The sequence below is a fragment of the Arthroderma uncinatum genome (assembly GCF_011692745.1).
Source record: "Arthroderma uncinatum strain CBS 119779 chromosome Unknown scaffold2, whole genome shotgun sequence".
NCBI classification, from domain to species: domain Eukaryota; kingdom Fungi; phylum Ascomycota; class Eurotiomycetes; order Onygenales; family Arthrodermataceae; genus Arthroderma; species Arthroderma uncinatum.
The window spans coordinates 1,549,346-1,568,030 of NW_022983864.1; the positions used below are offsets into that span (position 1 = coordinate 1,549,346).

At 48.9% G+C, this 18,685-nt stretch overlaps 7 protein-coding genes across 7 annotated transcripts; 3 read left to right on the forward strand and 4 right to left on the reverse strand.

Moving 5' to 3' along the window:
* Positions 1–1,859: 1,859 nt before the first annotated feature.
* GIQ15_02408 (uncharacterized protein) lies at positions 1,860–3,120 on the reverse strand (the record flags this gene model as incomplete). Its single annotated transcript, XM_033549825.1, has 4 exons — positions 1,860–2,125; positions 2,207–2,317; positions 2,378–2,420; positions 2,710–3,120. The coding sequence occupies 4 exons, from the start codon at positions 3,118–3,120 to the stop codon at positions 1,860–1,862; spliced, it is 831 nt and encodes a 276-aa protein (XP_033406986.1).
* Positions 3,121–4,193: 1,073 nt separating this feature from the next.
* On the reverse strand, positions 4,194–5,164 carry GIQ15_02409 (uncharacterized protein; the record flags this gene model as incomplete). The annotated part of the gene is made up of 3 exons (XM_033549826.1): positions 4,194–4,474; positions 4,558–4,750; positions 4,802–5,164. 3 exons carry the CDS (start codon positions 5,162–5,164, stop codon positions 4,194–4,196), a joined length of 837 nt encoding a protein of 278 aa, XP_033406987.1.
* An 883-nt stretch (positions 5,165–6,047) lies between these two features.
* GIQ15_02410 (U2 small nuclear ribonucleoprotein A) lies at positions 6,048–7,117 on the forward strand (the record flags this gene model as incomplete). Its single annotated transcript, XM_033549827.1, has 4 exons — positions 6,048–6,126; positions 6,278–6,318; positions 6,379–6,639; positions 6,719–7,117. The coding sequence occupies 4 exons, from the start codon at positions 6,048–6,050 to the stop codon at positions 7,115–7,117; spliced, it is 780 nt and encodes a 259-aa protein (XP_033406988.1).
* A 441-nt stretch (positions 7,118–7,558) lies between these two features.
* Positions 7,559–9,929, reverse strand: GIQ15_02411 (uncharacterized protein; the record flags this gene model as incomplete). The annotated part of the gene is made up of 4 exons (XM_033549828.1): positions 7,559–9,516; positions 9,586–9,706; positions 9,785–9,840; positions 9,920–9,929. 4 exons carry the CDS (start codon positions 9,927–9,929, stop codon positions 7,559–7,561), a joined length of 2,145 nt encoding a protein of 714 aa, XP_033406989.1.
* Positions 9,930–10,648: 719 nt separating this feature from the next.
* GIQ15_02412 (acyltransferase) lies at positions 10,649–13,427 on the reverse strand (the record flags this gene model as incomplete). Its single annotated transcript, XM_033549829.1, has 6 exons — positions 10,649–10,826; positions 10,905–11,161; positions 11,217–11,528; positions 11,583–12,520; positions 12,574–12,792; positions 12,851–13,427. 6 exons carry the CDS (start codon positions 13,425–13,427, stop codon positions 10,649–10,651), a joined length of 2,481 nt encoding a protein of 826 aa, XP_033406990.1.
* A 601-nt stretch (positions 13,428–14,028) lies between these two features.
* Positions 14,029–15,128, forward strand: GIQ15_02413 (pantothenate synthetase; the record flags this gene model as incomplete). Its single annotated transcript, XM_033549830.1, has 2 exons — positions 14,029–14,031; positions 14,079–15,128. The coding sequence occupies 2 exons, from the start codon at positions 14,029–14,031 to the stop codon at positions 15,126–15,128; spliced, it is 1,053 nt and encodes a 350-aa protein (XP_033406991.1).
* A 312-nt stretch (positions 15,129–15,440) lies between these two features.
* GIQ15_02414 (ATP-dependent RNA helicase DBP7) lies at positions 15,441–17,846 on the forward strand (the record flags this gene model as incomplete). The annotated part of the gene is made up of 1 exon (XM_033549831.1): positions 15,441–17,846. The coding sequence occupies one exon, from the start codon at positions 15,441–15,443 to the stop codon at positions 17,844–17,846; it is 2,406 nt and encodes an 801-aa protein (XP_033406992.1).
* Positions 17,847–18,685: the final 839 nt, after the last annotated feature.

Sequence of the window (18,685 nt, forward strand, 5' to 3'; positions counted from 1 at the left end):
CAGGTCTCGTAGTCGTAGAGCTGTAGAGTCGTAGAGTCGTAGCAGTCGCAGCAGTGAATGCTAGATGGACAGGTGAATGCCAGGTAGATGGCAAGATGATGGCTGGCTGGCAGTTCGATGCTCAGCGACAGCCAGCCTTTATGCGCGAGGATGGAGTAACAAAATAAATAATAATAAAAATAAAAAAGAGGCAAGGTACGTGTGAACGATCAAAGGAACGCCATGCTGCAATTGCGTCGAGAGAACCCGTATAGCGAGGTCGACAAGTAGGTAGAGTTGTAAAGTCGTAGAGTGGTAGTGGTAGAGTGAAGTGGTAGTGGTAGGGCGAGGAGAGGTTTATGTCGGAGTTGGTGATGGCGAAGAGGACGGGGACAGGCGGGCGGCGGGCGGGAGCAAAAGTGCAACTAACCCAACTACGCCAACGCCCGGCGAGATGCTGCTTGATGGCTGCAGTACGCTATACGACATGGACATGGTCTGCCATCCTGGACAGCCACAGACGTAGACACAGGTCATATGTGTGCGGCTTTAAGCCCGGGGATGCCCTCCGTCCAGCGGCAGAGTTATTATGTTAATTACTGTAATATAATCCAACTTATATCGAGCGTCTCTCTTGACCGGCCTCTCAGCTGAAAACGTTAGGGCCAGGGAGGATGTACTCCGTATATCTAAATCGCTGTGTAGCGTTGCAAACAGCTTCTTCCTCCTCCTTTTGCGGCACGTATATCGGCCATCATATATCCTGGCCAGCAAGCATCTCTTTATTAGTGACTCCCTGCCGTCTCGCGGGATAGGCCGAAGAACTGGCGGTGGAGAGTCGACCCCCGGATGCCGTGCATGCCACCTAGTGCTCTTCTCGAAACAGCTCGAGGCGTTGTGGTTGAAGTGGCTCTGTCGGTATTGTTACTTAGTTTAGCCTTCGATCTCGCCCTCTTCTTCGTCGTCTTCTTCTCTTCCGTCTTGACCTCCGTCTGATAGCCGGGGTAGCTCGTTCGACAGGCTCGCCGCTGTGCCCCAGTCCACCACCGTTCGTTTCACCACGCAAATCATCAACCCCCTTTTTAATTGATAGCCGCGTTGGCACTTCCTCCTGCTTGCCATCCCCTTCACGCCTTGTTTAAGGTTCTTCTAGATCCTAGCTCCGGTCGGACTTTGTCTCAAAAAGCCGTTGGGGAGTGGAAATATCCCGGACGACATTCTTTGTTCGTTCGTCTATGGACGACAGCCACCTGCATGCATGACAAATAAAAGGACGTCAATGAAGAGCATCATTCGCTTGAGGGAGGAGGAGGAAGCTAAGGAGGAGGTTCTGCCCTTGCTGCGTGGAGACGATGCCTTGGTGGCTTCCGTTTGATGTTGGTGAAGGCGCATCTCCGATCTCCAATCGTGCGTTTGAGGATGACGGGCATTACGCGTTGAGGCGATAAGGGGAGGGCTCGCCCTTTGTCCGGCGCCCAGGCTGATCATGCAGAGCCACCGGCTGCTATGATCAAGCATCGTCTTAGCATCGTGAATCTACTTTGTTTTTCTCTTCTCGTTCGCTTTTCGCTTTTCACTTTTCACCTTTTGCTCGAAGCAGATGAGGCTGGTCACGTGTTATAGACGACCACGAAGATACAGAAAAGACATGAGAGATGAGAGAAGAGAAGAGAAGACAAAGATATGAGAGAGAAGACGATATGAGAAGACGATTGAGAAGAAGAAGAATTCGTGCTATCATTACTCCGTACTAACCACCAAACATATTACGTTCATGAGAAACCAGGATAAAAACGATCCGACCACGAAACCATATCATACACCTCCCTGCCAGACCAACTTTTGCTGCTGCTGCTTCTGCTGTTTGAAGGCAGCCCGGATCAAACACTCTCTTCTTGGATGGCTGGCTGCTCCTGTACTGGTCCACCCAGAGAGTTGCCCTTCGTAACATGCTCCAACCACCCGCTCACATGCGCACGAAGGTCATCCATGGCCTTGTTAGCTTCGTTAATCTTCTCATGCACGATGGCTTCGAGTCTCAACAGTTCCTTCTTGTATACGTTGTCCAGTGACTCCTTGATGGCGTGGTTCATGCTATCGTCAGAGCAGCCGGGTTGTTCTTCAGGATCGTCGACGATGATGACTTCTGGCCCGGATATCAGCATGCTGTCCTGTCTCGTTTTATCCATCTATATATACCAGGGGGGAATTAAGAAGATGAACTGACCTTGCTCGTCTTCCCTGCTTGCAGAGGCCTTGGGGCTTTCGTTCCCACTCTTGTCTTCGCTGATATCCTCGCATTTCCGCTTCCTCCCTCTCTTGCGACAATGGGCGGCCGCTGGGGGAGCCAGAAAGTGTTAGCCACGTTGATATCAGCCGTCAATGGGTTGTCACTTACGGTCACTGGCATCGACTACTCGACGATGTTCGCAGCGTTTCCTCTTTTGACGACACGAGTCGCAGACCTTTGTCAACCTCTTGCCCGCTTGAAGATGCGGGTTCGGGGGCTGGAATCGCTTCTAACCGAAGGAACTCATGTTAGTTATTTTCTTTCTTTCTTTCTTTTTCCCCCCCTTATTTCCTTTGATATAGATATCCCCTTTCATTACAGGCAGATGGGAAGGGGTAAACTCACTTTGGTACCCTTCATCCATCCCTTCCAATGTTCCGGGACTGTGTCAGTGCATCTGCCACGTAAAAAATACCACAAAGGATGCCATTGTTACTTACACGATTGGCCTGTGCGATGTCGTAGCAGTCATCGCAGACTGGAGAATTGTAAAGCGTGCCAGTCGCCTCGGCCGCCCAGCATCTCGAGCAGACATTGCTCCGGACCGTCAACTCCTCTGACTTGGCTGACTGGGAGTCTTCGTCTGCCTCAGCCGTGGCAGACTTTTCGCCCTTGCGGGGCTTCTCGCACTCTTGGGCCGGTTTGCCCGAGGAGGCGCTCTCCTCGTCAGAGTCCGTTTCCTGGGCCCTCTCGTCTCCCTCCTTGCGGAGGGTGTCTCTGCACGGATAGCAGAGACCTGTCTTGCCATGAATGGCTCGAGTGTTGCAGAAACGCCCGCAGTAGGTGCAGCGGGCGACCATCTCGTCGGTCTCTGACTCCTCGCTGTACTCCCATGTTAACGCGTGTCCCATCTTGAAGCGTGTATATCTTCTGCTTTTTTTTCGAGATATATCTTTGCTCTTCACTTCTGAATTCGTCTCGTGGCTTGAGATATGCCCTCAACGCGTAGCAGAAGATCTGATATTCCCAATCTCAGAAGAAGCAAGGAGTTGGAAGGCTTACCTAGGGAGTCCGGCACTTATCTGTCCGGAGATTCTTTCTTCTGCTTCTTTTTCAGCCATGGTTAGCTATGAACTGGTAGCCTGACACCATTACAATAGAAATCAACAAGATGATAGATACTGGTTGTCTGTCAGTAAGGGGGTGTCAAACAAAAGCTCAGAGAAAAGAAAAACAACAACAAACTGTGCTTAGAAACAGAAAGTGCACGCGGCGGGCGTCAAAGAAGACGGTGGGCAGGGCAGGAAATGTAAACAGAGGACGCTGCGGGAGGACTATACCCTGATATCAACAAGAGATCTCTGCTGAGCTGCCAAACAATGTTGCTCTGGAGACAAAGATCTTGTTCACCCTTTTGTCTGGCTCGTTTCACGGACTGGCTTGGGATTGCTATAGATCAACGGTGCGATGTGGGAGTGCTGCTGTTCCTTTCAGTCAATGTCCTTGTTGACCTATATCCAGATGTCAAAGAAAGGCTTCTCATAGACAATCAACCACTCTGAACTGCGTGATGGAGGAACTGGAGCTCTGAACTGCACAGGTAGGAAGGGAGACTGGTCTGCAAGAGAAGAGAGGATGATTGTGTGAAGGCATACAGGCTGCAGAGGCTAAGCGAGGTGTGTGTTTTCCATCTCATCTCACTTTGGCTTGTTGGACTTCATCTTGTGTTGATGGCATGTCCCAAAGGGGAAAGGCGCCAGTGTTGCTGCAATAACACAAAGAGGACAGGACATGGAATATGAACATAGAATGAATGTAGAATGAACCTAGAAATATGAGTATAGAAGCATGAATGTAGAAGTTGAACATGGAACTCTCCATTGTTCTTATTAGCAGATGGCCATTGCTCTGATTACAATTTCATGATACAGCACAGATAACATATCTATATAAAATACTTACATCCCTCGATGGCCTGATACGTTTATGGCCATAACTCTTCCTCCTTCCAGTGCCACTGTCCATCTCCCCCGGTAGAGCTGTCGGAAGATACCAACTCCCATCTAAACCTCTCGTTCTTGCTGTTTCCCGTACCCTCGTCATGGATGTATTCCACTTCTTCAGGTTTAATAACCACGACCCTGAAGTTCTTCCTTGCCATAGGCTCATGTAAGTCACTCACTGCCTTTCCACCGCCTGGGGCTTCTTGTGGAGTAGATGCTGGGCCAGACTTGGGCGCGCCAGGAAGATCCTGCATAAAGGTTCCTACAAAACGTATGTTAGAATAAAAGACTCAGTCATATAGACATAAACCTATGAACGGAGGTCAAAGTCCATACCTCTCATACCAGGAGACAGATTGGCAAAATGGGTAGTGATTTCTGTCTCCCAGCTCCATGGCCTATCTGATCCCGTTCCAGATGTACTGGTATCTCCCTCCCCGCGTAATCGCATCGACTTTTCAATCTCCTCTCGAGCTTTCAATTCCATACGATCCGAGCTATCACCACCAATAATATACGCTTTCCCCTTTAGCCTCCACTGTACACACACTTTGGGTGACCAAAAGAGGCATTCAACTGGTCCTCCTACCTCACCATCGACGTCCGTCATGATATGGCCGACCTTCTCCGATCGAACATCAGTAGTAATTGTCAACAGGTCGCTCTCATACTTCCTAGGATTAAGATAGGATGCATCATCATCGTCTTTCCCTGATTCTTCAAGCCCAGGTCCTCCAGCCAGACCTGAAGCTGATTTCATATCCCGCCTTGCATCCGGATGTAGGTCCAAGCCTGCGAAGAAGCCACGGAGAACGCAGGTCCTGACACGCGGGAAAGCGTTGCCATGTGAATGCCGAGACACAGTCGCAAGGGATAACAATGGATTGCCTGTAACTGGAATATGTTCTTCGAAGCGGGAGCGCCATGGTGCCTTAGGAGTGGACCGTGACATGGCTAATACTGCGTACCGAATAGTTTCCTGCCTGATAATAGACGCCAGCACGGTATAATTTTGAAGCCTTTGCCTAGGACTCTCAGAGCTGGGTATTCTCTTCTGCTTTTCCCTCTATATCTTCAACGAGTATAGGTATATCCTTCTCAATAAATGTAGGGATCTTCGTGCCCGCCTAGACTGAAGCTGAATTGCGCCGTGAGTGGGTATAATTTTAGCCCGCCAGGCTCGCCCGTCCGCCAGCCGCCCGTCTCCGGCCTTGGTGAAGCTAGGAAAATAGCAAAAAAAAAGGAATCCGTCCCTGGGAAGGCTCGAACTTCCAGCCTTACGATGACCGAACTTCTTATCTTGAAGTTCTTAACAGTCGTACGCGCTAGCCAATTACGCCACAGAGACCCGCTTGTTGGATTCCGGCTTCCCAATAATTCCTATCACTGGGGGGCAGAGAAAGTGCAGAAGTGTCACAATTGTTTGCAGGTACGCAGGCCGTGTAGTTGGCGATGCAAGGGACGGGCTGTAGTAATTGGATGCTAGTAGCCTGACTAACTGAGTTGTGCGTTTCTACTGTGCGAGACATCAACCGAGGGACATACTGCCTACGATACGATGCACGACGATAGAAGCGCATCAGATATAGTCTATATCTATCTACGGTATAAGATATCTATCTAACAGCATGAGATATCTTGTACTATGTTTATATCTTATATGTTTACCGAGTAGTGAAGTTTGTCTCGTTTGCCTCGATCTAGATAAGCAGCACGTGACGTCGAACTTCTTCTCTCATCGCGCATTTCGAGCTTCGATAACAAGTTAGCAGTCAAGATCAAGATATTATTCCAGCCCCTCGAGACCCAGCGAACAGAGGACACAGCAGACAAAGATGCGTCTCACAGTTGAATTGATCCAGAATTCACTCTCGTACCTCAACCCATTAAAAGAGCGCGAGCTAGATCTTCGAGGTGCGTAATGACAGAGAAAGCACCCAGTCAATCTGAAAAGAACCAGATACTACACTTTTTCTTTCCCATGTTTTGGTATACCAAAAAACAAACACACAAATGGAGCTGCATTGATACTATCGTTATTTCCTTCCGGGGACGGACCTTATAGGACACAAGATTCCCGTTATTGAGAATTTTGGCGCCGCAAAGGTGAGTAGTATCGCAACTTCTAGCTCTTGTATTTATAGAAGCTAACCTGGCTCAACTTAGGATCACGATGCGATCGATTTCACCGACAACAGCATCTCCTCGATATCTAACTTCCCTTTCTCGCCACGACTACGATCTCTCCTACTCGCCCGGAATCGCGTTTCCCACATCCAACCCTCGCTAGCCACGTCAATTCCGAACCTGACAACCCTTGTCCTCACAGCAAACAACTTTTCAGAGCTAGCGGATTTAGAACCACTCAAGACTTTTCCCAAGTTGACCCATTTAAGCCTATTAGAGAACCCAGTGACGAGGAAAGAGGTATGAGAAAACACCCCACTTGATAGACATAGACACATTTCAGGCCCGAGCGCTAATGCCGTATCTTTTTTATTTCTAGCATTACCGATATTGGATCATCTGGATCAATCCTACAATACGGTTTTTGGATTATCAGAAAGTGAAAGATGTCGAACGTGAAAAAGCAAAGGAGCTTTTTGGAGCGTCAACCAAACAACCAACAGCCCTAGCTTCGAAGATCCTAGGAATAAAGTCCCGTGCCTTCGACATATCTGCAGCAGCCGATACGACTGCCTCCTCCTCGACAGGCGGTACGGGCAGCGAGAAGCCACTACGAGTCAAGCTGACGCCCGAGGAGCGAAAGCGAGTTGAGAAGATGATTAGAGAAGCCAAGAGTTTGCAGGAAATCACAAGGCTGGAAAAGGAGTTGAACGAAGGGCGAATACCGCGTGGTGCTGCTGATGAGATCGATGGTGATAATGATGTTGAGATGTCTTAAGAAAGATATGACATGAGCTTAATCATTGGGTTGGGGTATTTCAATATGTATGGTGTTGTTTCTATATTTAAAACCGGTGTTAAAAAAGGGTTGTTCTACGAAAATCCGGAACAAGGTTCGATCAATAATATTCAATGGCACTTGCATAGTTTAATCTACCAGGAAGCAGAGTCGTGTTTCAATGGTAAGGATTAAAATAATAATATTTGTACCAAGGTAACACTGCCTTGAGAGTGGTGCGTCTAGATAATAAAAGATTGATATATACATATAACTTCGTACGGGCAGAATATAAATATCACATCGCATCCCAACGAAATATCCCGATGTGCATAAACCGAACAGTTTTGACCCAGCTGAAACACCTAGCCCGAACACCGGTACTATATACAAGCATGAATGAAGAGCAAACGACGAAGCGGAAGGGGGAATAGGTAGCATCTAAGCATTCGTAAGTGGCGTTGAATGTCGAATAGGACTCGTTGCCCGAGACTTGCGACCAGTAGTCGTCGGCGCAAGGGCAGGCGGGAATAACCTCTCCCTGCTTTCGGTTCTGATCACAAGTCCCCGTCTGTCCATGGAGTTATTATTGCTCGCAATGCTGAGCGAAGACGAATTGTCAAAGTTAAATTTTGGGCTCTGAAGATGATGGCTTCGACTAACTGGCCGGCTGCCCATTACTGCTGAAGTCGGCGATAAAGAAGATTGAGAATCTTCATCGGAGTCCATACTTCCAAGCTCGAATTCTGGGTGATCTCCTTCTTCAAGGACACGCTCATACGAGGTTCCTGCTCCGCGCCGAGAGAAGAAGGGGATCTTTCCTCTGAAAAAGGGGGCCTTTCTTCTAGGGCTGCTTCCGCCGTTACCACGTCCGAACCGTAGGCCTAATTTGTGATAGATGCGGGACCGGCGTTCTCGACCGAAGAGGAAGAATATGACGATCAAGACGATTAGACCAAAGAGTAATAGCCCTGGAATACGGCGGGAAGACTCTCCATCGAACAAGGAATCATGCCAGTGCTCACTTGTACCGTTCTTACCGGAGCTGGGAGGCGCGGGGATATGGGGATGGTTTGAGCTGGGGTATTCGAAATCCTCTGGGATTTTGCCTGGAACGTTGCTGCCGAATCCCACTGGTAAACCGCCCTTGGGGCCAGGAACCTGTGATGACGCATAGAGGACAGCTTTCCCTAGGGTCCAACTCACTTCGGTTGAATTGATCTTATTTACCGCCTGGAATGGATCCAGGTAACCTTTCTGTTTGCCATGTTTACCGTGTTCGGCGAGCTGTTCGGTGCCACTCTTGCCATGGCTGGGGGTAGCCTCGAGCCCGATGCGTGGTATGCCGATGCCATCGTGAAGGATGTTAACGATCCACGCTGCCTTGAAGCAAACTTCAAATGCGGTTTCTTGGTCGACTTTACCCCATTTCTTCTGTTCAATACCCTCTTTGATCGAACTCCATGGTGTTGAACAAAACTCCTTGACACGCGTTTGATAGGTTTTGAAGTCGTATGCCTTGTCCTGGTGGCCCATCTCGAATATTTCATGAGTGGTATGCCAATATTCACTAATACCGACAAAGTGATTGACATCAAAGTCAATTGCAGGGACGTGCACTCCGTTCAAAAGACAAGGTTCATCCTCGCACGGCACATCTTTGGCGAGCAAGGGGATCGTTTCGCGCAAGCATTCTTCAAATTTCCCGTTGCCTACTAGGTATGGATCTGTGCCAGCTACCGGACCATCTGGTGGGAGCACGGTTCCCTCTAGAGTTGTGCGCAAACCGTCTGGAAGGCATGGATCAGGGCGCTTCCTATCGACTGTGCCGCCAGGCGTTCCTTTCAATAAAGCTTTCACATAGCGAGATCTTGCTTCGCGAACACCGAATCCAAGCCAGGACGTGACGAAGACCCCGTAATCGTTTGACTGGCCGTTAAGGGTTCTCAGGCGCAGTAATGTCAGATCGTTCGCGTGTTTTCTTGCTTCTGTCGAGTTTGGTGCAAATGCTAGCTGTGCAGATGCACCACCCATATCGAGAAACCCATAGGTGTGATGGCTTTTACCATGGTTGTGGGCCTTTGGTTCATCAAACCCACCAAGGAGATAATTTGTTGCAATCCAGCCGTAGAGACCTTCGGTTTTCCCATCAATGACCTTGACATGGGCATCACAGTCCGGTAACAGGAAATCAGAATTGTCGTCAATGTAGGAGCATATGTTGTGGAGAATTTGTTTCTGTTCGTTTTCCGGCAGCAATCGCATACCAGCTGTCGCGAGGAGGAAGATGGGTGTATCCTCGACCGCGCCTTGGGGAATTATGCCGTGAACATGCTTGAGGAGGTCGTGAAGATGATCAGGGCCAATCTTTTCGGGCTTTTTGGCGAACGTCGAAACTCCTAACAGTGTAAATTAGCATTAAGACAAGCATTGTATGCATAAAAGGGTCACCCGCAAGCGTTCCGTACCAGGCTTTATTTTCTTCGTCCATTCCTTGGTTGTTTCGATATGAGGCAGCTGTTCTAGCTCCTTGCTAGCGGCGCCCTTGTGCGCTTTCTTAGGCCATCGATAGATGTGTGCTCTCGTCCCCTGGTACCCAAGAATCGCATACTTTTAGCTATGCTCGTTCTCAAACGTATGAAGCGTCAGGTATAGCGGGCAACTTACGGACGATCCGGCGTCCAAGACTATCGAATACTTCCCTAAACAAGCGACAAACGCATCTGTTAGCGAAACCAGTCTAAGATAAAAAAGACTGCGACAAGGCAGCCGCGGCATATGAAACACATTGGCGGTACATACACTTCCCCATATCTTCGAGATCAGATGAATATCAATATATCCTCGTCACCATAACTTCTGTCGCCTCAGGGATACGGTCAGAGTGATTTAAACGGAATTAATACAGCCGAAGGAATGATGCCAGCATCAGTGGCAACGGAAGGAATATGGGATTATCGAATCGTGTCTGGGTAGTTGGCTCTCGAGAAAAGGGCTGAAACGGGATCTGCGCTCGCGCTCGTGTCCTGAACTTCCGCAGGAACGCGCGGTTATCTGATAAACGAACGGCGGGGTAGAAAGGGTCGTCCTTATAAACTGCAACGGTAGAGGGGAACAAAACGCAGGACCAGGAGGAATTAAGACAGCCAATTACGGGCGCAATGCATCGACGGGGAGGAAACCAGGGAGTTGTGAGTGAGACAAAAGTTGAGACAAAACTTGGAGAAAGCTCGATGACCGCATTTCTTGGCGCCAAGACCAAAGTTTTCAAGGACGCGTAAGTTGGATGAGTCAGAAGTCAGTCAGCAGTCAGCACGTGATGAGACACCCTACTTCCTCTTTTGGCGAGATATCAACGGCTGCTTCTATATGGAGTGAAGTGAGAGACATGGTGTCATTAGAGTATGGAAGATTTAGGTAGATTTAAATATTAATATACTTGTCAACTAGTGATTTACTAGTTATTTATTTACACGTAATAGAGCATAGCATGGCAAGGCACACATCCCCTTACTACAGCGGCTGGATCGGCTATAGCTTTGACGCTGTATCGATTGTTCGCCGTCTTAATATCTGCGAGGACAGTTCAACTTCTCCTCCAGCGCCAGCGGGCTTGACCGGCCTCGCGTTCTGGAAGAGAGACCGACCCATGGTATCGCTTAGCTCAAGGACGCGTGAAGAGATGGTTTCCCCGTCACGGCGATTTTTCCTAGTTACAAGTGTTAGCTAGAACGTCGAACGGGAGGGGTTTATACACGCAAAAATTCAAGTTCTGTCAATTACTCACCCTTCACGTCGTGATTGAGCAATCATACGAATAAACTCCCATAGTTTCCCATGGGGAAGCAGCTTGCCTGTCTCAGGATCCCGCTCGGGTGTCCAGTCTGGCGCGAGGCGCATCGTCGGTGGCTCACGAGTTTCTTTACTCTTGGCGGTGATGATGATGCCCTCTTCCTCGAAGCGTTGATAGGAGTTCTTTAGAATCTCCTTGTTCACGGCTTCAATGTACGACAGGTCTCCTTGGTGATATAGCGTTTTTCCAAGCTACATTGCCGTCGTTAGCAGGCGAACTCCTACCATGTCAAGGCTCTAAACTTACTAATTGAGCGTTATTCTGCGCCTTGTTCATGTCAACCCAAACATTCTCTGGGTCTGCGAGTGGTGGTGCTAGACCGGTAAGGGAAACCGTCCCAAGCCAGCAAGCCTCGATAAACGGCCATAAGAGGAAGCAGTAGAAATCGTAGTTTTCACGACCACATTTACGCTCTTGTTCACTGAGTTCAATCATCTGGGGAACATTCGATTCATCTCTTGTAACCTTGATCACATTTCCCCGTTCGAGGCCAAGCAGCGACTTCTCAAGGTTGGCCGTTAGACCTTCTGGAGGGAAAATAAATTCACCTCGGAATAGCTGCCATATCCGTTAGCTCCTATAGTGATGGGTTGGGAGACACAAGATACATACCTGAGACAAAAATGATACCTGGGTAAGGAGTTCGTCGTAAGATATTGTTTGGTTGGAAGGCCCACCACCTTGCTTGACCCGACTATACAGTGCGACCGACACCAGTGCCTCTGGGATAAAGAGGTGGATAGTCATGTTTCGATAGAAGGATAGCTGGAACCGATCAACCACATAGAAGGTTTCTTCCGCAAGGCCAACGGTTCTCCCGACAAGTTTAGGGCCCAGCACGTCCAGAGCACGTTCTACAACCTGCTCCGTCGGTGCCCTATAGAAATGAGCAACCCGCCCGCCCTTTTCCTTGACACGGCCACATAGCCAATCCACTCGTCGAGACAGTTCGGCCTTACCAACGCCTCTACCTCTTAGCGTCAAGAGGACCGTACCGACAAGCGCAGTGGGCATGATAACCGAGGCATCGTTGATCTGGGAAAGGACACGATAGCCAAAAGTGCGAAGGATTCGAGCCCGTTCATCAGCGCCAATGTTCGACATGAGGTTTTTCTCAGTGGGCGCTCGGTGTATTCTGGTTGTTTGCTGGGTAATGAATTCTCTCAAACTCCATGGTTCGTGGAATCGAACATCGATCCGGCCAAGTTTCAGAGATAGCACAGATGACGCTGAAATGAAGTCCCTCAGGTTCTCTTTCTGTTTTGGTTGGCCTAGGAGCTCACTTATGTAGGATTCGGTCTCGATGACCTTGTCATACTGCGTGCTAACAGGGCATATAAGCGCATCCTCCACCCGACCGGAACCAACACTATCCAATATATATCTAAGAATGCCGTATTTCGGTGGTAGCAGCTTTCCCGTTCGAGACCTACCACCCTCGACGAAACATTCAAAGTTGTGACCGTTACTCAGGAGCGTATCAATGTATGCTTGAACAAGCACATGATACAATGGATCATTACCAAATTTGCGACGAATCCACATAGCACCTAAAGTATCATTAGAAACGGTCGAAACGTCTTAATATCACCTCTAAACATACCTGCATGCTGCAAGAAGCTTCCCAGTAGAGGAATATTCAGGTTATCGCCAGCTACAACGACAGGGAGCGCAATCCCTAGACGGTAGCAGATAACCTGAAGAGAAGCGTAATCGACGTGAGACTTGTGACATGGCAAGAAAACGATCGACTGTTTCTTCTTCGCTGCCTCTTCAGCGACAGACCTAAGCCGTAGCACTTCTTCACTAGACACGTGGATTCCTATACATCTGTTATTATGCATTTTGTTCACTGGAAACAGCTGAAGCAAACTACCTACCTTGATGGTACGCTCGAGTTAAAGCCTGTGTCGTGACATAATAGGCTCCCCGGATAAAGGATTTGCTTTCCATCTTGCAAATCATGTTATCCAACATGGTATCAACGACCTCTCGTAGATTCGCCGCAATCTCCTCCTTCCTCCTGGTGCGGGGGTCAACATTGCGCCCTCCGTTAGAGCTCGAACTGGCCGGGGAGGTGAGGGTTAACAATCCTTCCTTCTCCTCGGTCTTGACTTGCAGCTCCGCCAGCTCTTCAATTTTGCTAACAAGGGCCGAATGGCTAGCTACCGAGGACTTCATCTTCTCGCTGAAGCCGGAGTAGAAGATAGGCTGGCCAATGAAATCGTCGTATGCACGCCACCCTGTCCCTGACACGAACAGGCTGATTTCTCGTAAAAAGTCGAAGGGGTTCTCTCGAAATCGGCCCATCTGGTGCATCAGCCGTCGCTCCGTGATGCCATCTGTCCCTTCCAGCCCGCCCGTGAAGCCAGTTGGCTGGATTCTGACCTGATCTCCCACGATCTCAAGGTCCGGCGCCAACTTTGGAACATCTCCAGCGGCTTCTTTTGCCGGCATTCTTGCGATTAAGATGGAGATGTATGGAGTAGAGTATGGAGTATGAGTATGGGGTAAACAGACGTCAATTACCTCGTCCACCGCATATCAGTCGTGGTTCTAGATAGCGACGGAAGAAAAGAGAAGAGACAGCCAAAACGCATGCAGGCCTGCCGTCCTCATATCAGTCTGCAGCCGTTATGCCAGCGCTGCTCCTGTTCCTGTTCCTGTCCTGGCCTGTTCCTCCTGTTCCTGCGTCCTTTTGTACTTTCTTTTGCTGATTCATTTGCCCGCAAACTAACCTCGGGCCAGCGGGTCGTGTCACATGACCAACGGAAAAAAAGACGCCGGAGTTTCTTTTTTAGTAAGGAAGAAAGTGGAAAGGGATTACAGCAACGCCGCAGAAGACATCACGATAGATGCGCGAGCTGCCTTGGGGCTGACTGTGAAAACTCTTCAATCGACCTAGGATGTAGAGCCGAAGCTGCTGGCAACCACGCCCGTCTTTCTTTTTCTAGATGAATCTGACCCTTGAGCTCGATAAAGATTAATCCTAGCCATAGTCATGATGTGGGCAAGAAGAGTCTCAAGTGAGCCATTGAGCGCCCCCGTTAACGAAATCATGGTATGTAGCTAATATATTCGTTGTTAGTGCTGCCTAAAAAGCTTCAGGGCTTTGCCGGCTATCGTCAATACGCCTCCCAGTCCACGATCGCCGTCTTTCGGGATGTAGCACCGGTTCGGAAGTACAGGAGAGACCTCCTCCTCTCCGGCCGGACGGTGGGCTTTGTACCTACAATGGGCGCTCTGCATGATGGCCATATATCGCTAGTTCGACAAGCTGCCCGAGAAAACACAGATGTTGTTGTCAGCATATATGTGAACCCGACCCAGTTTGGTGTAAACGAGGATCTGGATAGCTACCCTCGAACATGGAACGAAGACTTGCAGAAACTAGAAACGTTGAACACGGAGTTTGGAGCAAACGCAGCGTCTAATTCTGGCCGTATCACAGCAATTTTTGCCCCCACTACCAAAGTCGTCTATCCCACTCTGCCTCCCACCTCCGAGTTGAACGGGGACGGCAGCTTCGTTACGATAACACCACTCGCGAATAAACTCGAAGGCGCCTCGAGACCTGTCTTTTTCCGTGGCGTTGCTACCGTGTGCACCAAACTCTTCAACATTCTCACTCCTGACCGTGTCTACTTTGGCCAGAAAGATGTGCAACAATCTATTATTATAAAGCGCATGGTGCAGGATCTCCATATAGATACCGATGTTAGGGTTGGCCCTACCACAAGAGAGCCAGAGGGCCTTGCGATGAGCTCCCGAAACGTGTACCTCGGCACTAGACGGCGGAAAGCTGGCCTCGTTCTATCCCGCGCTCTAAGAGAGGCGGAGAGTGTCTATCGGTCAGGAGAAAAATCACGAATGGCTATTCTTGGAGCGGCCTATGCTATTGCAAATGCCGTGTTAGCAGAGCAAGAGCTTCTTCCTGCATCTAAGCGAGTGAAATTCGAGGTGGACTACATCTCTCTCGCTGACCCGTGTTCGTTGGATGAGTTAGAATGTGTTGATGAATCAAGGGGCGCGGTTTTGAGCGGCGCCGTGAAGATGCATCCATTGGAAGAGCCACAGCCGGGGGAAGACTGCGGACTTGGAGGAGGCTCGGTTCCCGTGAGACTGATTGATAACATTATCTTGCAGCCCTCGTCTTGATTTCCTTCATTGGGTTACGCCATGGTGGACTTGTGTTTACCTACGCTGGGAGGATATACTGCTGTTATAAAGGAAGAAGCCTGGATAGACAGATACCTATTACTAGAGTGTTAATGCATAATCTTTTGCTATTTAATTGAAGTCCATAGTCTACATATTGGCCGAATGCGGAAATTAGGGCTCAGCAGTAGGGTAAAAACTAACCAAAATTTCTGTAAACCCTAAATTCTTCATCTTCTTCAAGCCAAAAGACAGGCAGAGCAACAGACAGAACAACGAACAGCTATCTCTTCCTCTCGCTTGCTCTTCATCATGGCGGACGATGGCATGCTTATGAACTTTGACGTGGGGGACGGGATTATCAGCTCGCAACAGAAATTTAGAGGCGGGAAGTGGAAGGACCGTCTCGTCGCCAAAAAAATCGCTGACCATCGACATAAAAAATCGCAACAGCCAAATACTGCAGGGGATAATAGCCAGGCCGCAAGAAGAGAAGACAGAGACCATGGAGGCGCGCCCAACCGTCCACCCAAGCGACAGAGACTCAATAATGGGGATTTTCAACCAAGCAGTGCTACGATAACCGGGACTCCGAATAATGCTAGCAGCAGATATGCTAATGGCCCACAAAGAGAAGTCATCTCGTCGCTTTTCTCGTACAATCCCGTTGCTACGACCGCCTCTCCAACGGATGCGACTGCGGCGCAAGATGATTCAGAAGCTCCAAAGGCGTCTAACGCCCCTCTTGTTGACGGAATTGATACCTTCACCTCCCTCGGCCTGTCGCCAGAACTAGCGGCGCATTTACTGACGAAATTAAACTTGAAAAACCCTACCGCTATTCAAAAGAGTTCGATCACACAGCTATTGAAGGAAAATTGCGATGGGTTTATACAGGCGGAGACTGGCTCTGGAAAGACATTGGCATACCTTCTGCCCTTGGTTCAGCGGTTAATGGACTTGTCTGGCCCGAAAAGCGCAGAAGGAGGTCAAGGGTCATCTACTCCAATCCATAGGGACTCTGGTTTATTTGCGATTATCCTTGCGCCAACACGAGAACTTTGCAAACAGATATCGGTGGTGCTTGATGGATTGTTGAATTGTGCCCACTGGCTCGTGGCCGGTACCGTTATTGGTGGAGAGAAGAAAAAATCAGAAAAGGCCAGGCTAAGAAAGGGGCTGAACATCCTCGTTGCGACTCCCGGACGACTTGCAGATCATCTAGATAATACCCAAGTCCTTGACGTGGGCCTTGTTAGGTGGCTTGTGCTAGACGAAGGTGATAGACTGATGGAATTGGGCTTCGAAGAAGAGATTCAAGGAATAATTAAAAAGCTGGACTCAAAAAGGCGGCCTACGTCAAAGATTGCAAACCTTCCTTCGAGGAGACTGACAATATTATGTTCTGCTACGTTGAAGATGAATGTTCAACGTTTGGGGGAGATGAGTTTGAAGGACGCTGTACACATACAGGCTGACCCGGCCGACGAAGCGGAAGAAAACGCCTCTGAAACCGGCGGTGCACAGAAGGACTCGGAATTCTCAGCACCAGCTCAACTTAAGCAGTCGTTCGCGATAGTTGCATCGAAACTTCGGCTTGTCGCCTTAACAGCACTCCTTAAAAGTACCTTTGCACGCAAGGGGACGGTTATGAAGGCTATTGTATTTGTTTCTTGTGCGGATTCTGTGGACTACCATTTCGAGGTATTTAGCAGGAAGCCAAACAAACCTGCTATAGACGAAGGTGGTGACAAGGAGAAGAAAGAGAAGAGAGAGAAGAAGGAGAAGAAGGAGAAAAGAGAGAGAAAAGGAAAAGAGGATAAAGAAGAAAACGATGAGAAAGAGGAGGAAGGTTCGGATTCCGAAGAGGCACCCGCTCCTAATGCATCTTTACAAGGCACTGTGGCTCAATGCCCAACGCTATCAAATCCGACAAACTCGGTAGTTCTACATAAGCTCCATGGCTCACTTCCCCAGCACGTTCGAACCGCTACGCTTGCCGCATTCGCTAAACAAAAGGATACCTCCGTATTAATCTGCACAGATGTCGCATCCCGTGGTCTCGATCTACCAAACGTCGACTTTGTCATCGAGTATGATCCAGCATTTTCCGCTGATGATCACCTTCATCGTATCGGACGTACAGCTCGATTAGGGCGTGATGGTCGCGCTTTAATCTTTCTTCTCCCCGGGAGTGAAGAAGGTTATATCAAAGTTTTAAAACGTGGGTATCGTGATGATAATGACAAGGCTGTGACTCGCAGTGATGCGAACGACATCCTGAAGCGAGGGTTTGGCAGGAACAACAACGCCGCAGGCAAGGGATGGGAAGAGGCTGCCACTGAATTCCAGCTAGATATAGAGCGTTGGACCCTGGATAATCCCACCATCCTTGAAATGGCTCGACGGGCGTTCCAGTCTCATATTCGTGCGTACGCGACTCATATTGCTAGCGAGAGGGAATTTTTCAACATAAAGGATCTTCATCTAGGTCATTTGGCGAAAGGGTTCGGATTACGAGATAGACCAACAAAGATCAACGTTCCTGGTCTTCGAACTGGCAAGGAGGAAACGACGAAGGCATTCAAGGCCAATAGGGCGATCGGCGCTGGTGATAAGAAGAATGATTCCGGCCCTAGCAATGACAGCGCGGCTCAAAGGATGCGGAAGAAGATGAGAGAGCACATGACGGCAGCGAACGAGTTCAATATTGCCTAAGAGTAGACGCAATGAGTAGACGGCGAAAATATTTCTCATGTTTGAGCGGTGTTGTATGTATATCCGATTAGTATATATCCCATAGCGAGATTTTTCCATCCTTCGAGCCAGCTGCAATCCAATGCGTTAATTGCGCTTTGATACTTCTCTGTTGCTTGATAGCAGAAAGCGAACGCGGTTCATTCCTGGATATAAGTGCGGTGCTGTCACTTTCTTGGTTTGAACTGGTGTCTGTGGTATCGGAGATTTTTATGTCACTAGCATCCATGTCAACGTCCGCAAGTGCGATAGAGTAGCATCCTTCTTTATGCCATTTCAAAACTGCCAATTCTTTCATCGACTTGCAGCTGTAAACTCGAATCCTATTGTCCCATCCAGCAGTGGCGAAGATTTTATTATCAGACCGGATTCTCAACCCTTGTTGTCCGGCATGTTTGGTATTATTAGTTTTCAAATGCATTGTTTCCACTCCACTACCTATATTGGTGACATCGGGTTCTAGGGGTGGCAGTTTTGGAATTGGATGCTTTATAATCATTGCATCGGCGGATGACGTGATAAAGTAATCTCTTTCCGAGGAAGGTGTTATATCGAGAGACAGGACCGGTTGTGAGTGCGGGCGGCTTGTGTATAATAACTCCCAACTCCACGATGAGCCAGGCTGTGCCTGTTCCGCCGTGGCTGAACAATCAATTGGCCCTCGACAAGCATGAACCATTGCACTTCCGTCCTCGTAACCAGAAACGATATATATTTCATCGCTCTGAGGAGGAATGAATATTTCAAGAGCCATGACCATACCAGTGTTGATTTTGTCGTCTGGTGAGATAACACATAGG